Source organism: Phytophthora cinnamomi, assembly GCF_018691715.1.
Source record: "Phytophthora cinnamomi strain GKB4 chromosome Unknown Contig22, whole genome shotgun sequence".
Classification (NCBI taxonomy): domain Eukaryota; phylum Oomycota; class Peronosporomycetes; order Peronosporales; family Peronosporaceae; genus Phytophthora; species Phytophthora cinnamomi.
In genome coordinates this window covers 832,260-849,912 of record NW_027150955.1, presented here as the reverse complement: position 1 = coordinate 849,912, position 17,653 = coordinate 832,260, and the positions used below count along the sequence as shown (strand labels likewise).

At 51.5% G+C, this 17,653-nt stretch overlaps 4 protein-coding genes across 5 annotated transcripts; 3 read left to right on the top strand and 1 right to left on the bottom strand.

Annotated features, from left to right (window-relative positions):
• Positions 1-309: 309 nt before the first annotated feature.
• Positions 310-4,348, top strand: IUM83_12157 (pleiotropic drug resistance protein ABC superfamily; the record flags this gene model as incomplete). 2 transcript variants are annotated; one of them, XM_067936762.1, is made up of 2 exons in its annotated part: positions 310-962; positions 4,333-4,348. In XM_067936762.1, 2 exons carry the CDS (start codon positions 310-312, stop codon positions 4,346-4,348), a joined length of 669 nt encoding a protein of 222 aa, XP_067795129.1. The 2 variants fall into 2 exon arrangements, with proteins under 2 accessions (XP_067795129.1, XP_067795130.1); XM_067936763.1 differs by lacking the exon at positions 4,333-4,348 and adding an exon at positions 1,972-1,981.
• Positions 4,349-4,569: 221 nt separating this feature from the next.
• On the bottom strand, positions 4,570-5,562 carry IUM83_12156 (DnaJ protein 1; the record flags this gene model as incomplete). Its single annotated transcript, XM_067936761.1, has 3 exons — positions 4,570-4,740; positions 4,828-5,029; positions 5,087-5,562. The coding sequence occupies 3 exons, from the start codon at positions 5,560-5,562 to the stop codon at positions 4,570-4,572; spliced, it is 849 nt and encodes a 282-aa protein (XP_067795131.1).
• A 10,627-nt stretch (positions 5,563-16,189) lies between these two features.
• IUM83_12155 (Gag/polymerase/env Polyprotein) lies at positions 16,190-16,510 on the top strand (the record flags this gene model as incomplete). Its single annotated transcript, XM_067936760.1, has 1 exon — positions 16,190-16,510. One exon carries the CDS (start codon positions 16,190-16,192, stop codon positions 16,508-16,510), a length of 321 nt encoding a protein of 106 aa, XP_067794997.1.
• Positions 16,511-17,051: 541 nt separating this feature from the next.
• On the top strand, positions 17,052-17,378 carry IUM83_12154 (Retroelement pol Polyprotein; the record flags this gene model as incomplete). Its single annotated transcript, XM_067936759.1, has 1 exon — positions 17,052-17,378. The coding sequence occupies one exon, from the start codon at positions 17,052-17,054 to the stop codon at positions 17,376-17,378; it is 327 nt and encodes a 108-aa protein (XP_067794998.1).
• Positions 17,379-17,653: the final 275 nt, after the last annotated feature.

The following is a 17,653-nucleotide window of genomic DNA, read 5'->3' as shown; positions in this document are numbered from 1 at the left end:
CAGAATCGTGCAGTGAAACATGAAATACAGCCCTCCTAATTGGTTGAAAACGCCTCCATTCGTTTAAAGAGCCCAGCATCAACTATGAGAGACCTCGTCGCCCATTGGCCCACATAGTGAAGCCAAGTCGTCCCACTTCAACGAGGACATCCCCGTCGACATTATTGCCGCTTCACCCGCTTCCAACGTTACTAGAGAGCGCTCACTCACGTTGCTGCCTCACTTTCCAACTGGCCGCCTGGAGCTCACGTCGCCCTCCGTCCGATCCCCACAACGCCCCAACCGTCCGCCGGCCAACCCGCGGCCGCCATGTCCAAGGAGCAGGACAAGATGAAGCTGCTACAGCCCGAGGCGGGCGCCGACGGCCAGGCCGTGCCCGAGGTCTACCGCTCGCTCAACTTCCGCAGCCTGCAGGACCCGTACTCGCACGGCGCGGGCGACACGATGGCCAGCCGCTACAGCACGCTGCGCGCCGACAGCCTCGAGACGATGCTCAACGGCGGCCTCGAGCGCTTCTACAAGAAGTACGACCACCTCTCGCGCAAGGTCAACATCCAGCTGCCCACGCCCGAGGTGCGCTTCGAGAGCCTGTCCTTCGCCGTGCAGGTGCCCGCGTCCGCCGAGGACCACGGCACGGTGGGCTCGCATCTGCGCGGCATTTTCACGCCGTGGCGGCGGCCGGCCATGGTCACCAAGCACGCGCTGCACCCGATGAGCGGCATCATCAAGCCGGGCACGCTGACGCTGATTCTGGCCAACCCCGGCTCGGGCAAGTCGACGTTCCTCAAGGCCATGGCCGGCAAGCTGCAGAACTCTTCCAAGACCAAGCTGGGCGGCCAGGTGCTCTACTCCGGCCTGAGGGGAGACGAGATCGACCTCATCAAGCTGGCCGGCATGGTGGACCAGACGGACAACCACATCGCCACGCTGACCGTGCGCGAGACGTTCAAGTTCGCCGACATGTGCGTGAACGGGCGGCCCGAGGACCAGCCAGAGGAGATGAGGGACATCGCAGCGTTGAGAACGGAGCTGTTCATCCAGATCCTGGGCATGGAGGAGTGCGCGGATACGGTCGTGGGCGACGCGCTGCTGCGTGGAGTGAGTGGAGGCGAACGCAAGCGCGTGACCATTGGAGAGGTGCTGGTGGGCGGCCAGAGCCTGTTCCTGTGTGACGAGATCTCGACGGGCCTCGACAGTGCCGCGACGTTCGACATCATCAAGTCGCTGCGCACGTGGTGCAAGACGCTGGGCGGGTCGGCGGTGATCGCACTGCTGCAGCCGACGCCCGAGGTGGTGGAGATGTTCGATGACATTCTGATGATCAACGAGGGCCACATGATGTACCATGGCCCGAGGACCGAGATCCTCGACTACTTCGAGGAGAAGGGCTTCACGTGTCCTCCCCGCGTGGACCCGGCCGACTTCCTCATTGAGGTTACTTCTGGACGTGGCCACCGCTACGCGAATGGCTCCATCCCTGTGAAGGACCTGCCGATGTCGTCGGAGGACTTCAACAATCTGTTCTGCCAGTCGAGCATCTACAAGAAGACGCACGAGGCCATCAGCAAGGGATTCAACGAGCACCAGTTTGACAGTCCGGAGGACTTCAAGAAGGCCAAGAGCGTGGCCAACTTGTTGCGGTCCAAGCAGCAGTCGGAGTTCGGTCTCGCGTTCATCCCGAGCACGTTGCTGCTGCTGAACAGGCAGAAGTTGGTGTGGCTGCGTGATCCACCGCTGCTGTGGGGCAAGATGTTCGAGGCGTTGATCGTCGGCTTCGTGCTGGGCATGATCTACTACAACGTGAGCTCGACGTACTACCTCCGCATGATCTTCTTCAGTATCGCGCTGTTCCAGCGTCAGGCCTGGCAACAGATCACCATCTCGTTCCAGCTGCGCAAGGTGTTCTACAAGCAACGGCCGCGCAACTTCTTCCGTACCTCGTCTTACGCGATTGCTGAGAGTGTCGTGCAGATCCCAGTGAATATGGCGGTGTCGTTCGTGTTGGGCACGTTCTTCTACTTCATGAGTGGCTTGACGAGGACGTTCGAGAAGTATATCGTGTTCTACCTGGTGTTGCTGTGCTTCCAGCACGCCATCAGTGCGTACATGACGATGCTGAGCTCTTTGGCACCAAGTATCACGATTGGCCAGGCATTGGCCGCCATCTCCGTGAGCTTCTTCTTGTTGTTCTCGGGCAACATCATCCTGGCCGACCTGATCCCCGACTACTGGATCTGGATGTACTGGTTCTCTCCGATTTCGTGGGCGCTGCGAGCCAACATGTTGTCAGAGTTCTCAAGCGACCGGTACACTCCTGCGCAGAGTAAGGCTCAACTGGAAAGCTTTTCGATCAAGCAGGGCACGGGCTACATTGGTTTCGGTATCGCGGTGTTGGTCGTGTACTACTTCGCGTTCACGAGTTTCAACGCTTTGGCGCTACACTTCATCCGGTACGAGAAGTTCAAGGGCGTGAGTGCGAAGGCAATGAAGCAAGAGGAGGAGGCCCACAGTGTGTACGTTGAAGTCAGCACCCCCACCACTGCCCTTCAAGGTGGTGGATCGACAAAGGTTAAGGGCGGTGGCCTTCCGTTCACGCCGTCGAACCTGTGCATCAAGGACCTGGACTACTACGTGACGCTGCCGTCCGGCGAAGAAAGGCAGTTGCTGAGAAAGATCACGGCACACTTCGAGCCCGGCCGCATGATCGCTCTCATGGGTGCAACCGGTGCTGGTAAGACAACACTGATGGATGTGATTGCCGGCCGTAAGACTGGCGGTCGCATTGTTGGTGACATCTACGTGAATGGCGAGCTCAAAGATCCTGCCAACTTCAGTCGAATCACGGCGTACTGCGAGCAGATGGATATTCACTCGGAAGCTGCAACGATCTACGAAGCACTGGTGTTTTCAGCAAAGCTGCGCCTCCCTCCAAACTTTACTGAGGAGGAACGTATGAACCTGGTCCATGAGACTCTCGAGCTGCTGGAGCTCAACACAATCGCTAGTGAGATGGTGGGAAGTCTGTCTGTTGAGCAAAAGAAGCGCGTGACGATCGGCGTGGAGGTGGTGTCCAACCCGAGCGTCCTGTTCCTGGATGAGCCGACGAGTGGCCTGGACGCGCGGTCGGCCCTGATCGTGATGCGTGGTGTGCAGTCGATTGCTCGCACGGGTCGTACGGTGCTGTGCACAATCCACCAACCGAGTATCTCGATCTTCGAGCTGTTCGATGGTCTGCTTCTGCTGCAGAAGGGCGGCTACACGGCGTACTTCGGTGACCTTGGTGTTGACTCGGTGAAGATGCTGGAGTACTTCGCTTCGATCCCGGGCACGGAGGAGATTCGTCCTCAGTACAATCCGGCCACGTACATGCTGGAGGTGATCGGCGCTGGTATCGGTCGTGACGTGAAGGACTACTCGGTGGAGTACAAGAACAGCGAGCTGTGCAAGAAGAACCGGGAGCGGACGTTGAAGTTATGTGAAGTTTCGGACGAGTTCGTGCGCCACTCGACTCTGAACTACCGACCGATCGCTACGGGTTTCTGGAACCAGTTGAGCGAGCTTACCAAGAAGCAGCGACTCACGTACTGGCGCAACCCGCAGTACAACTTCATGCGCGTGTTCCTGTTCCCGATCTTCGCCATCATCTTTGGCACAACATTCTACCAGTTGTCAGCCGGAAGCGTGAAGAAGATCAACTCGCACATTGGTCTCATCTATAACAGCATGGATTTCATTGGTGTGACGAATCTCATGACGGTGATTGAGGTGACCTGTGCTGAGCGTGCTGTGTTCTACCGTGAGCGAATGTCGAACTACTACAGCCCGCTGCCGTACAGTTTGTCGCTGTGGTTTGCCGAGATCCCGTACCTGATCGTGGTGATCATCCTGTTCGTGACGATCGAGTACTGGCTGGTTGGCTGGAGTAACAACGCCGGTGACTTCTTCTTCTTCCTCTTCGTGTTCTACTTGTACACGTCGGCGTGCACGTACATTGGGCAGTGGATGTCTGCTCTGATGCCGAACGAGAAAGTGGCGAATGTGGCTGTGGGAGCACTGTCATGTCTGTTCAACCTGTTCTCGGGCTACCTTCTGCCGCGCACGGCCATGAAGGTTGGCTACAAGTGGTTCACGTATCTGATGCCGTCGAGCTACTCACTGGCGGCGCTGGTGGGCGTGCAGTTCGGCGACAACCAAGACATCATCGCGGTGACGTCGGGTACTACGACCACGAACATGACGGTGGCGCACTACATCGCGAAGACGTACGACTTCCGGCCGGAGCGCAAGTACAACTTCATGGCGGGACTCATTGTGATTTGGTTCGTGGTGCAGTTTGCTATCTTTCTGACGTTCAAGTACGTGAGCCACCTCAAGAGATAAGCAAGTGTCCATGATCGGCGATGGCGCTTGAGCAAGGCACAAGACCCCGGACTCCAAGAAGGCGTAGCGTGTTGCATTCTTCTCTTTACTTTCTGACGTACGTTCACACTCACTCATGCGTAATAATGAATCGGCTCCTTCCTTTCACGAACGAGCTCTCGTTGCCAAGACTGCCCCACTCAACTTGCTTCACGCAGCCAGGGTGACGTCGTTGGGGCGCACCATAAGGCCGTGGCAGGGCGAGCACTCGAAGTACCGCACGCCCTTGACAGATCCGTCGTTCTTGCCCACCGGAGCGCTCAGCTCCACGCCCACAAACTCGCCTTTCGCGTAGTGCACATGGCCCGTGAACTTGACCACCTGCGTGCATGCATTTCAAGCTGGTAAGTATTATACTATGTTGCTTCAATAGGAGGGAGAAAAAGACGAAGATGGCAGCGTTCGTACCCCCGCGTGCTTGCCGTTGATGCAGACCTTGCTGCCGATAGTCGGCGCCGGCTTGGGGCTCTTCTTCTTCTTCGCCGAGGGGCTCGCCTTGGCCGGTCCGCCGCTTTGCTTGGGGACATTTTCCTTGTCCTGTTTCGCCTCCCGCTTCTTGTCTTCAGCGCCGAAGAAGCTGGTCATGGGCACAAAGTCCTCCAGGTCCGACCTGCCAACACAAATGCAATGAGCTCCACTCCACTCCTCTCCTCTCCACTCCACGTACAGGTCGTCGTCGAACATCATGCCGCGCGCGAACATGTCCATGAGCTCCTGCTCCACGTACGACGGCAAGTGGCGGCCCGCCCCGCGTCGGCCGCGCAGGTTGACGCGCACGCCTCCGTCCTTCCTGGCCTTGCGCCGGCGCTCCCGGCGGTTCGGCGGCCCGAACAGCACGTCGAACATGAAGAGCATCTCCTCCATGGACGGCGCGAACGCGTCGTCGTCGTCATCGCCGCCATCATCGAACTCCGCCGCGAAGACGTCCTCGAAGCTCCGCGCGTGGCCCCCGCGCTGCAGATGGTCGTCCACGCGCTTGTAGGCGGCCGAGAGCTGCTGGAACGCGGCGGTGGCCGCCGGGTCCGGGTTCTTGTCCGGGTGGAACTGCAGAGCCAGCTTGCGGTACGCCTTCTTCACGTCCTCCGCGGACGCGTCGCGCGCCAGCCCCAGCGCCGCGTACGCCTCCTGGATCGACAGCGTCATGACCGCGAAAAGTCAACAAGCAAGTGCAACTAAAAGCGTCAAATAATGACGACGCTTCAAAAACGAATCTTTTTCGTTCTCGTTGACAAAATCGAGACGGTTGATTGGCTGAGAGAATTCCGTGTTCGATATTCTTTTTTCTTTTTTTTCGAACCACAGTTAATAGCCAGGTTGTTTTCAACGCTTTCAATTTCTCGACGTGTGTGGGGGTATCCGGTATGTCAAACATGAAAGAGTATTGACGGGATCCCGAACTCGTCGATTTCCCACGCTTCGAGGCGGTTGGATGCTAGTTCTTTTCCGCGTGGAAGTTGAGCCAACATCAAGGAATCGTGGCCGCAGCAGTGGTGGCACTACAAACCAACCGGAAATAATTAAAAAAAGAAGAGGTTTATTGCTCAGATAGATGCTCTGCACGACTGTTGTCTTTTTGGCAGTGTAGAGTGCCCAAAACGGGTGAACCCGTCTTCTGCAGTGGCCCTTTCAATTTGGGTAGTGCGTCGTTGTGTCTTCTCGGTTTATATCTCAATATCACTGCCGCGTCAGCAATGCACACTGCAAACCGAATTTCACCATCACGAATTGTGTAGGGATTGTGCCACTCAACCCTCCTCACCCGCTGCGGGCGAATCTCTCTCTTTTTTTTTTTTTTTTTTTTTTTACCAAGAATCCGACAGGAGCTGCTGGGCGCCTGCAAGCCTCGAGACCGAATCTTGACGAGCTCGCGGTTGATTGTGTCAACGCTGTCTCTAAGATTTCTAGTTGCTGCTGAGGGCGTGCCAGTTATATGAAGAACATTGTATGCGAGGCCAGATTCGAGTGTAGCTTCCCGCTACGGTGCTCGCATTCCAGCGATCGGTTATTTCTCGAGCTAAGAATCAATTCACTTTCCAATATGCCTCACAAGCCTCACAAGCATCACAAACAACCGATCAACTTCCTCTCCTACCCGCCTCGCCGTGCCCAAAGTCGACATTTGGGGGGGGGTTAACGGCGTTCTATTTGGTGTTAGGTTTTATCTATAGAAGCCTGATATGCAGTTAGACGAGCAATCAATGTGTTCGTCTGTCGGGTTAAAGCGGTAGTTGGTTTTCTCTGGAGGTGTCCAGCTGTTCTCCAAAGGTAAGCCTGAGGATTTTGCTCACGATCAGTCGGGAATATACAACTTACGGTCTCCTTACTCTTGGCGAGAAATTTTGCCACTGCAAGCGTTGACCGTACTGGCTTCACCTTTTGGACTGCGAAAAAACGATCCAAGGGATGTTCCCGCTCTGTGGGTGTGGAGCTCCTTGGATTTAGCTTCGTCCCAGTCTCCATGCTTTCAATTCGCAACAATACGTTGGTTGTCTCCTCCGTTCGTGCTATTGCATCAGTCCCCTGACGCAGAAGATATTCCACATCATCTTTGTGTGTGGTCTGTGGAGGAAAGCAGATACTTCCAGCCGCTTGTAGCACCCACACATTTTCTTCTTGTAGCTTGTATAGCAGCCATCCTCCTCCTTTCTGTAATTTCCTAATGTGGTATCGAAGCATCCACACGGTGAGCTCTGTAGGTTCTACTTCCTCATCCGTCGACATCATAATGCGGTGGCAGGTTTCGAGACAATAGCCTTGAATCCTAGTTTTGTGGTTGGCTTTCCATGCACTAGCGATTGCCATCACCTGAAACGTTCCTGCTGCACGTACAACTGATGCTGTTTCCTTTATTGATGTGTGTAGCTGGTCAAATACTTGTCGATTTCGGAGACGCCACAATAGTGTTGGAGTGAGAGTTGACCAAATTACCCACAGTGTCGCCATGGCTTCATCGTGTTGAGAAGTCCATCTGGTTATGCACTGCTGAGCAGTAGCGATAAAGTATTGTGTTATACTAGGAGCTTGTCGTGAGGCGAGAAAAGGTTGCAGGGAATTGCGGTCGCTGGGTTTAGTTGGATGGCCCAGCCAGCTGTCTAACCAAGTTTTCCATGCGATTTGGGCTTTCTCGCATTCCCAAATAATGTGATCTATTGTCTCCAGTGTAGCGGTACATGTAGGCTCCATACACCCCCTATTATGGTGCCATCCACTATGGAAAAGATTCAATGCACCTAGCGAAATGCGGTAGATTGTCCAATTTTGATAATCAGTGAATAGACCTTGATTGTTCCAGATTTGGTGTGGAGATTGAGTAAGCGCAAACTTTCTCCAAGGTGATTGCGCTCCTTTCTTCTGGATTTTGGCTAACATTTCAGTCAGATCCGGTTGAAGATTACGTTTAATGTCCTTGGACCGTTGTTTGCGGATTGCAAAGCTTAACTGTAGCGCTTTTGTTCCCGGCGGCGCTGTCCACGGATATTTGGATGTTTGTGCATTAGATGTGAACGCAATTCCTTCTCGTACTTCCCACGCAGCCCATTGAAGATAGTCATTTGTTTGCCTGTATTCGTTCGAGGCGTAGCTGATGCTCCACGTCCACCCGTCCGAATTGCGCATAACCTGCATGACGGCGTCACTCTGATAATAATCGATTCTTGTTGCCATAATCGTGTTGGTACTGTGGAGTACCCACTGTAGATTACTTTGCAGCTGGGGCTGACTATACGGACTCAGAGGAGCGCTAGGCGCTGTCCAAAAGCTCCACGGTAGGCTGAGAAGAACACTTCTACACCAACGAACAATTTGTCGGTGCTGGCGAGCTTTATAAATCGATGAACTTAGTGGCGGTTGAATCAAAGTTCCGTATTCTTGGCCTGGTGTTAATCCGGGTTCTGGCTTAACTAAAATCTCTCCAAGCTTTGCCGACGTTAAAGCGGGGAAATTACTGAGGCGAAGGGGTTGACCTTGGAGATCAAGTATGCACGCGTTGTCATGCCAAGTCGAATTTCGCAGAAACCCTGCTAAATCTGCTGGGATATCATGGTGGTTGATGTCTGTTGTGGTGAAACGCAGTAGTTTTCCTTCTATCCAATAACAGGAGCTTGTTGCAGCATTTTGTTGTTGACGACGTTTAATCTCTTCACGTTGTGCAACATCTGGTAGTAGGCCTTTGGAGTGTGCCCACCAAAGCTCTTGCAGACCTAAGCGTTGCGCGGATATCTGGGGTATACCCTTGGATTCGCGCAGGCTTCGTTCAATCATACTTAAATTAGTAGGCTGAAAACCACAACATGAACTCTTCATGAGTTTTTCGGGATGAACTGATCTATGCCAAGCTGCAGAATAGATATCTGTTTCCTCGTGGAGCCATCTCTCCGCGAGATTACTTCGGGTCGCTCTTAGTGCTGATTTGATCTCTTGGAGTCCTAACCCACCTTGTTGACGTGGGGTAAAAATTAAAGCCGGATTGAATTTGTGCTTGGTTGCTGCTGTACTTGCTGAACCTTTCCAGATAAATTGCTTTTGAAGATTTTTCTAGCCGACGCAGGGCGTCCTTTGGGGTATAAATTGCTTAGCCGTGTACAGTATTGATGGTAGTGCCACGACATTGAACAATGTTACCCTTTGCGCCACCGAGTTGCTGATAGTAGTAGCAATTCTTAGTCGTCGTTGAATTTTTTCAATTCGGATCTCCCAGTTATCATTAGCGGCCGATGTATTGCCGACCCAGTATCCAAGTTGTCTCGTTGTACTGGAGGGATGAAGGACAGGGAAACCATTCCATTTTGTTGGTGTTCCGATAGTGTTGAGGCTAATCAAAATGCTTTTGTGCGGTTGAACCCGAAGTCCTGATACTCCGCCAAAATCCTCCAGCAATCGTTTAACGAGGCTAAGTTCCTTCATGGAGCTCATAAATATCGTGCTATCGTCCACAAAGGCGGAAAACTTATGTCGTTCACTACCTGATCCTGAAATCGCAATTCCTTTTAGTTCTGACTGACCGTTAATTGCTTGACCCAATGTATCGACCGCTAGAATGAATAAGAGAGGCGCCAACGGACACCCCTGTCTAATTCCTGATCTTACCACCCATGGTGTAGAAAGTTTGCCGTTGACTAGGAACTGCGCTGTAGTTCCTTCCATGCAGAGTTCTGATTATTTTGAGGAAATTTTTAGAGAATCCATAGGCTCGGAGTACACTCTGTAAGAAGTTTCTGTCAAGGGTGTCATACGCTTTTCTGAGGTCTAAACAGAGCACCGCAGCAGAATCAGACCATTCCATTCCTGAGTCTTCTTCGCTCTTTTCCAAGATACTACGCAATATTGTCACTGTTTTGTCGATACTGCGCCCCCGCACAAAGCCCTGTTGAGATTTGCTGATTAACTTGGGGAGTATCACATGGACCCGTTCAGCTAGAATACGGCCAAAGAGCTTGTAAGCTGTATTTAACAATGCAATGGGTCGGTAGTCCATCGCGTCTGCTGAGTCTCCATTTTTCTCAAGGGAACAACTGTTGCAGCCAGAAAGGATCTTGGAACTCCATCACCATTCATGATACTATTGAATAACTTAGTGAGTGTTGGTGTAAGCAGCTCCACGAAATCCTTATAAAACTCGTGGTTCAGACCTGTCGTCCCACCCGACTTGTGTGCTTGCAAATGTTCAATAGCTCTCAAAGTTTCCGATTCGGTAATAGGTTCAACCAGCATCCTGGCATTTTTACGAGTCAAACGTCGGTTTGCTGGTATGCTTAAGAATTTTTCAATCTTTGTTTGATCAGGGTGTTGTGTATCTGCGTGAGATGCTCCAAACACGTGACTCCATTCTGCTGCCATTCTTTCCTCCAGCAGGCAGTCATCACGATAGAAGTGGCCAGGAGAAGGTTTAATCGTTGTAATGGTTTGATCCCGTTGCCAATCACAGTTGCGTTTGAAGAAACGCCTTGTTTCCTCATCAGATCTACTAAGTTTACATCCAAACGATCTTGCCGCGCCTGCACAGGATTTAACTGCCTTTTCTTGCAGTATTTCTCGTCTGGTCGTTCTGAGTCCGAGCGTTTCCGTCCGAAGCTTCCTGTAATATCGAGCTGTTTGCACTTTATCTGTTTGTTTGACTTGTTGTAGTAGCTGTTGAATTTGTGCAACGAGTTCATCCCAATGTGCTACCGGCTGGGGATTCTTGTCGAAAGCTTCTAGTAGCGGTAACAGACCCTCTTCGATTGCGTCATGCACTCTTTGTGGTCGTCCACTGTGTATGGGGTAAAATACTTCATGTGTTGGCCGTGTAGCCGGAGATTTTCCTGTTGAGAGATCAAGTCTTACTTCTTGATGATCAGAATCATGGGCTGCATCAAACACAGTTAGTGATTGCGTTGCAAGAAATGGTTCTCCCTTCACATAGAATCGATCTAAACGGCTCGCTCCATCATTGCTCCATCGAGTAAAATAATGGAGAGGGTCAATCGTTTCTTCATCTTCATCAAAATCTTGGTGCAAATCAATCGCATCCGTCATATCTTGTTTGTCTATGAGATTTTGCAAGATTGTGCTTTCGCAGGGGGCTGAGCTCGGTTGTCTGTTGGTGATACGATCACGACTAGGACGGAGAACACAGTTAAAGTCTCCTCCCATGATGATTGAGTCGTGGTTATTTAGCCACGGTTCGAGATCGCGAAAAATTGGGGTCTATCTTCTTTCTTTGCCGGTGCGTATATGTTGAGAATGAGCCATTTATCTACTTCAATTGCCATTATCCGATGAGTCCAAGATGCTTTTTGCCAAGGTTTCACACGGCTGCTAATTTCTGGCGTAACCAGGATTCCCATCCCGGCGGAGCGTGTGTCTGTAGCACTCCAGTAACTAAGCTGGGTCTCTGTACGTAATAGTTGCCATGTTCGTATCCATTGTGCACGTACTTCTTCGATTTCTGGATCGGCCCGGAGATGGGTATCTTGTACTAGGATGATGTCTGGAGCCCGATGTTCACGGTACCTTCTCCAGCTATTTATCCATCTTCTTCGAGATGCTTTCGCAAAACCTCGTAGATTCTGTGTTGCTATTGAAATTGTTTTATTTTTGGTAGTCGATTGTCTTTGCTTGAGGATGGGCTCTTCGAATAGTGATGCTATGTTGCTGAGATCTGCGTAGTAATCTCCCCGAGTCGGGTCGTTAGAGTCCATGGTCGTTTCAGCTAGAGTGATTTGGCTGTATTCGTATTTTCCACGGATTCTTTTCCAACCAGGTTGGTTGAAAATAAAGTCTCCAATTTGCTCCAGTACCCAACATTATCAGGTTGCTCAATGGCCGCTTCAAAGCTGGGAATTCTCTCCATTACTGCGAAAAGGGTATCCAAGTGTTCCGTGATCGATCCTGGGGATTCTCTTGCGGGAACGAATGTCATTCGCAGCTCTTCCTTATAAATGTGTGCTGTTAGCAGCATCTTAGTCAATTTTTTCCGCTGGTTGGAGCGGCAGAGCTTTAGAAGCTCTGAACCTGCGTACTTATGTTTCTTTAGGTTTTTCCAGAGTTCTTCTGGATAAAGTTCCACCAATTCGAGGTTTGCGTGAGCTTGCGTTATAAACGCTTCACTCCATTGTCGGGCCCATGACCCGACTTCTTTGTTGGGCGAGGTCGTCGCAATGTGATCCAGACAGTGAAGTAAGACCGCCATTCGAGTTTGTAGTGTCCATGCCTCCAGTACTGCATCAGTCATTTCAGCAAGAATATATTCTGGCGACTGAAAGTGCTGGAGGAGTTGCATTAACGCTGTTGGTTCTTTTTGAACTACCTCTTTCCAGTTTGCCGTTGATGCTGGCAAACTTGGAAGCGGAACTGACCCGGTCCAACGGTCTTGGAGCTGGTTCCATGCCCACTTCAAAACTCGTTTCTGTAGTCCATTGAACTCATTATCGTTTTGAAACCTTCCAAACCCAGTCGCTTGTGTTGTGGATTCTGCTTCGGGCTCTGTCATTATGGCATCGGACCGAGACCATTCCGACCCTGTTTCACAGCTGTCTGGAGATTGTGTATCTGTGTAGGTATATGAACAACCCGCTGTTTCCAGCTCTGCTTTCCATTTCCTCAGTGTCTCCGGTGTTATCTCGTACACACTAGTCCACCTTCCCACTACTACTCTGTCCTCCAAATTCAATTCGCGAAGTTCATGTCGTTTCCCTGGTGATAGGCCGTGCAGTCCGGCAGTGGGGAATGCTTCTAGTTCCTGCTTCCGTGCTCCTCCAAATAGCTCTATTTCCTTACGCTCTTGCTGATCCGGATCTTGATTAGTTTCACGGATCGTGTCTTGATCGCGGTCTATATTGCTGGTCTGATTTCCTTCCGACCCCGTGAGTTGGCCACGGTGAACTACATTTACATTTTCTTCCCTGGTAAGATCAATGATGTCATCTACATCCATCGGGCTGACTTGATTTATTTCTTCAAGAGGTTCCGCACATTCCATTCTGTGCTTGAACCGAAGCCAACTGTAGTGTTCAGATTGATAAAGCAGTACAATGGGACTCTCTTGCACTTTAGCCCCGCGATGAATTTCATGTTGGATGTCGTTTATCCACCCTGTTGGTGCTCCGACTGGGAAATTCTTCTCTGTCGCTGAAGAAAATTCCACGCTGGATACTTGCCGTTGGGCTGGAATAAAGATTTGATAACTAGGGGTTTCTAAGCCCTTCGCCGCAACAACTACATAAATTTTTCTGTTCAGAATTTTTGCCATCATTCTCAGAGTTACCTCGTTTCCCCAGTAGCGATGATCAATATAATCATCTCTCTTCGAGTTCGATTGCCCAGTAGCTTGTAAGTGGCTCCGTAACGCTTTTTCAGACTGCACAGGCGTTAGTTCATCTTTTGTAGTATCGAGTGTGCTGAGGATTGCCTCACGAATACCGTGTGGGAATTCTTCCTCAAAGAAATGGTTCGAGGCCGCTACAATGCCTTTTTTTAATTTGCCAGTCAAGTTCTCGATTGCGATTTTGCTTTCCATGGAGTCGAAGCTTCTTCTGAGTAATGCCATAGCTGTGGCATAATACTGACAGTTGCCTGTTGGTGGTGTAAACATCTCCTGGAGCCCACATCCCTGTAGCACTTTGTTTCCACTCCAGGATACCTGCGTTTCCAGTGCTAGTTCTTGGCAGCGACCCAGGGCTTGAGGGTCGTAATTGGTGCGTTTGGATAGTATTTGCTGCTCAATTAATCGTTGCTGTTTTTCCATCGCTGCTGACCGTTGACTTAACTTTCTTTTTACCTCGTCAGAGATTGATGTCCCGCTCTCAGTCGGCTTTGATGACGCCTTGCTCGTGGGTGTTTGGCAGTCTGTTTGCACGGTCGATTTTACTGATGGCTGACCTAGTTCACTGGTTGGTAATTCCTGGTGGAAGCCAGCGTTCTGCTGAGTTTTCTTGTTATTCTGCGTGCGATTTAACTTCCCGGCCACACGCCATTGTTCTGCACTTGTTGGTACTGTATATGCATTTTTTTCTGGTAAATTGGACGTCGGCTTTGTTGTTTGATTTCGTTGCAGCAACGTGACAGGTGGTACCGGTGAGGGTGTTCGTAGTTGACCTACCGGATCCTCTTGCTCATTGACCCAAAGGGTAGAAAGCTCTTGCAGGCTGGTTACTGTAGAGGCTTGGCGCGGAAGTTCAGCTATCGTAAATGCCGTTACTTCCACACTATAGTGCGTGCGCCAGTAGCTATCCGATACAGTACAGACCGTTCGCATGTGCCCGTGGCCACCACATGAGAAACATGGTGAAGCCCGATTCTTGCTAACATGGTGCTCTAGAATTTTGGTTCCTGCCCAGTTGATGAATCGTTTGCCTTCTAAGAACTGAGGGCAATGCGGACTTCGAAATAATATATCCCACGTGTCCGTCTGAAGTGCGTGGTTATTATCACAAGGCTCTTGCCACGTTGTGTAAACTCCCGCAAAATTCACCTGAATAAACGCATCAATAGCGGCTTCGTCCATGAAACGAGAAATATTGAGAAGTCGAACATGATAACGATCATGTGGTAGTTCATTGCGGATTCCATCAGCTCCTATTTGCCTAGCCCACATTCGCGTTGCTCTCTGTGTGTTGTCTTCAGGTAAGGATGCATCTTCTTGGTGCGCATTCTGGAGCGGGAAACGCCTGTTCCGGAAGGTCAGGGTACCAAACTCTTTCCCCCATTTTGCTGCCATCTCTCGTGTCCAGAATATTAAGTGTACCGTGTGATGCCCCTGATCATAGCAGATCTGTTTGGCTTCTTGCAGCATCGTAGCTACTTTGGCAGGATTGTTACCACTATTCTTGATGCCGAGAAAAAATTCACTTGTAAGCCTGCGCCGTGACTGAAATTCTGGGAACACTTTGAAATCAGGGGAGAGTAGCAGCATAAGATCGCCTTCACCTGCGCCTTGATAGTATTTTGAATGACGCGTAGTGCAGCGTTGGTGCATACTCGTTTGAGGAAGTCTGGCAGTCTTTCCATGCACAAAATCGTTCCTTCGAGGATGCCCTTGACTATTTTCCACTCATTATCGGTTGGTTGACGGAGGCGACTCGGAAATCCATACCGGGTTTCGCAGAGGCGACGCAAATCACCAATTTCATTTTGTGGATAGCTGCTGCGGAGAAATCGGAACGTAGAATCTTGCTTTTTTCCATTCATTTCGACATCTTCTGTTGCTGAATTCGTAGTAGAGCTAGCCCTTTCCAACCACGGGTTGCCAGCCTGTTTTGGCTTTGCTTGGGCTGCTTGTGTGCTTACTTCCATCGTCTCCGCTAGGGATTTACGTGACTTGTAGACAGCTCGCGTGAGATCATGGAGGCGAGCTCGCCATTTCCTGGCGTTCGCCCGATCGTCTGCAATTTCCGTAAGGAAAAGCTGAGTAAGTTTGTCGAGTTCCTCGCTGCTGAGATCAGGGTAATGTCCACGATCTGGCGGGAGAGGTTCGACTGGCCTTGCAGTGAATACTTCTTCGAAGAGATCCTGCATGTACTCCATTGCACTCTCTACATTTTTTGCTTTTTCCAAAGTTAATCCTCTCAATTCGCTCCGTAGATACTCATACATCTCCGTAAATGATAGTGGCTCCGCGGTAGCTTCGTCAAACGCTGGTGGGTCCGATGTACTCTTCATCGATTCATTGTCCGACTCCTGCACTCTGATCGATGATGAAAGCTGTGCTTCCTGGTTGCATGATCCATCTGTTATTCCGTCGTTCAGCGTCTGCTCGCCGCTATCCTCTCCTCCAGCAAGCGCTCTGCGGATAATATGCTCTGTTATGGGCCCCAGGGGGCCCTCGCCAGGTGGCTCTGGTAGGCCTTCCATGTCGGCGCTCACGGTCTGTTGGAAGATCGCAATACCCCTAATAGAAGGTCGTATAGTCCAGCCAAATGAAAATCCCTTCGTCAACAGTCGCTTGTGCTTTTGTGTTACTTCACACCCTTCCTCGATGAGAAGGGCTCCCCCCGAACGCGATCCACGTCGCGGCTCTCCAGCTATATCGGAAGTGCCCAAAGTCGACATTTGGTCGCGGTCCCGGAGGTATTGAGTGGCCCACACACATCGGACCGAATTTCGTGTGGTACACACCATCTCAAGTGGAAGTCGGGTTTGCGCTGTGCTGTCGTGCCCGCAGTGCTTTGAGAAGCAAGCCCCATGAGAAGAAGTAAGCGCTGTGCCGTCGTGCCCACAGACAGAGTTGTGCTGAAAGCCGTCTGAGCGCCAAGTGAAGATGGACGCAAACGTAGCTGCCCAGGTTTTGGCAAAGATGACCACGGTCCTGCGCAAACAGCAGGAGCTGATGGAAAAGATTGAGAACAAGCCACCCGCGGAGCGGAGGGTAGAAGGCATCAGTATTCCGCACTATGGCGACTCGTTCGGAGAAAGCCTGGAGCTGTTCCTGGATCAAGCCAGGCTGTTCTTTGAGGCTAAGAATATCGACTACACGCATGAAGATAACCGCAAACGTGTGCTGGCCATCATGGTTTCTAACCTAACGGGCCAAGCTGCTGCCTGGTACATTACGAAGCAACATGAAATTAATGACATTACGGCGCTCGCAGCGGCGCCGCGAGTTCATTCCACCTGACTTGCAGAAGCGCCTGCGTGACTCGCTGTACCAACTAAAGCAACGAGAGTGTCGATCCCTGGCTAAATACGTCACCAAGTATCGCAAGCTCATCAGCCGAGTCAAAGACATGGGCGAACTCGACAGGATCACGCTCTTTACGCGTGGTCTCGTGTCCCAGACTCGCGCCGAGGTTGTGTATCGCCGGCGCAGTACTGTGCACCAAGCCGCAAACGTGGCTATGGAATACGAGCGTGCCCATCAGACCCAGATTCGTGGATCTCGGGGAACTCCCTGATCCGCGTTTCAACGAGTCAGTGACCGCCGACAATTTGGTCGCAACCCAAATCGCGCCCCGGCTCGAGAACCTCAGCCTGAACCTATGGACATAGGGTGTGGCAGAGTGATCTCCAGGGATGTGTGCCAGAGACGCAACCTGTGCTTCTTTTTCAAGGAGCCAGGACATCGAATGGCTCATTGCTGGAAGCAAAGCGGACAGCGCGTACCTCCTCGGCAGCCTCAACGGCAGCAGCAGAGCTGCCAGCGCCAGCGCGAAGCGCGTATGCCCCGCGGCAACGACGACGTCACCAATACGGCTAGTCACCGTGTCCATGCCTACGAAGAGAAGAACCCAGACGCCGAGACAGAGCTGTTCGAGAGGATGACAAGCAATGCAGCTGGCATTAGAAGCTCTGGGCGCCAGAACGAGGAACTTATGGCACATCAGCTGCTGGTGAAGAATGGTAAGGTGCACGATACTCCAGTCAAAATTCTGCTGGACAGTGGTGCAGATCACAACGTGCTGCGCAAGGGCCTAGCCACGGAAGTGATGAAGCGCATGAAGGCGATCGCGGAGCGTTTTGACGGCTCGGTCATCGATGCGCAGTGAATCAATGAGGTAAAGACCGATTTGACGTTGGAGAGGTATATTCTTAGCGATATGCTATTCTCGGAGTGGGACTTGCCAGCTACTCACGACGTAATTTTGGGTAAACCGTGTTTTTCCCGTTTTAACCCGTGCATTAATTGGCGCACGCATCAGGTAACGCTTGATTATAACATGGCCGAGGAAGCGGAGGCTGCAGGTCTGACGACGTGCCACTCGATAAACATCAAGGGCAACGCCCCAGACGACGGGGACGACTGGTGCAGCGGCGACAAGGT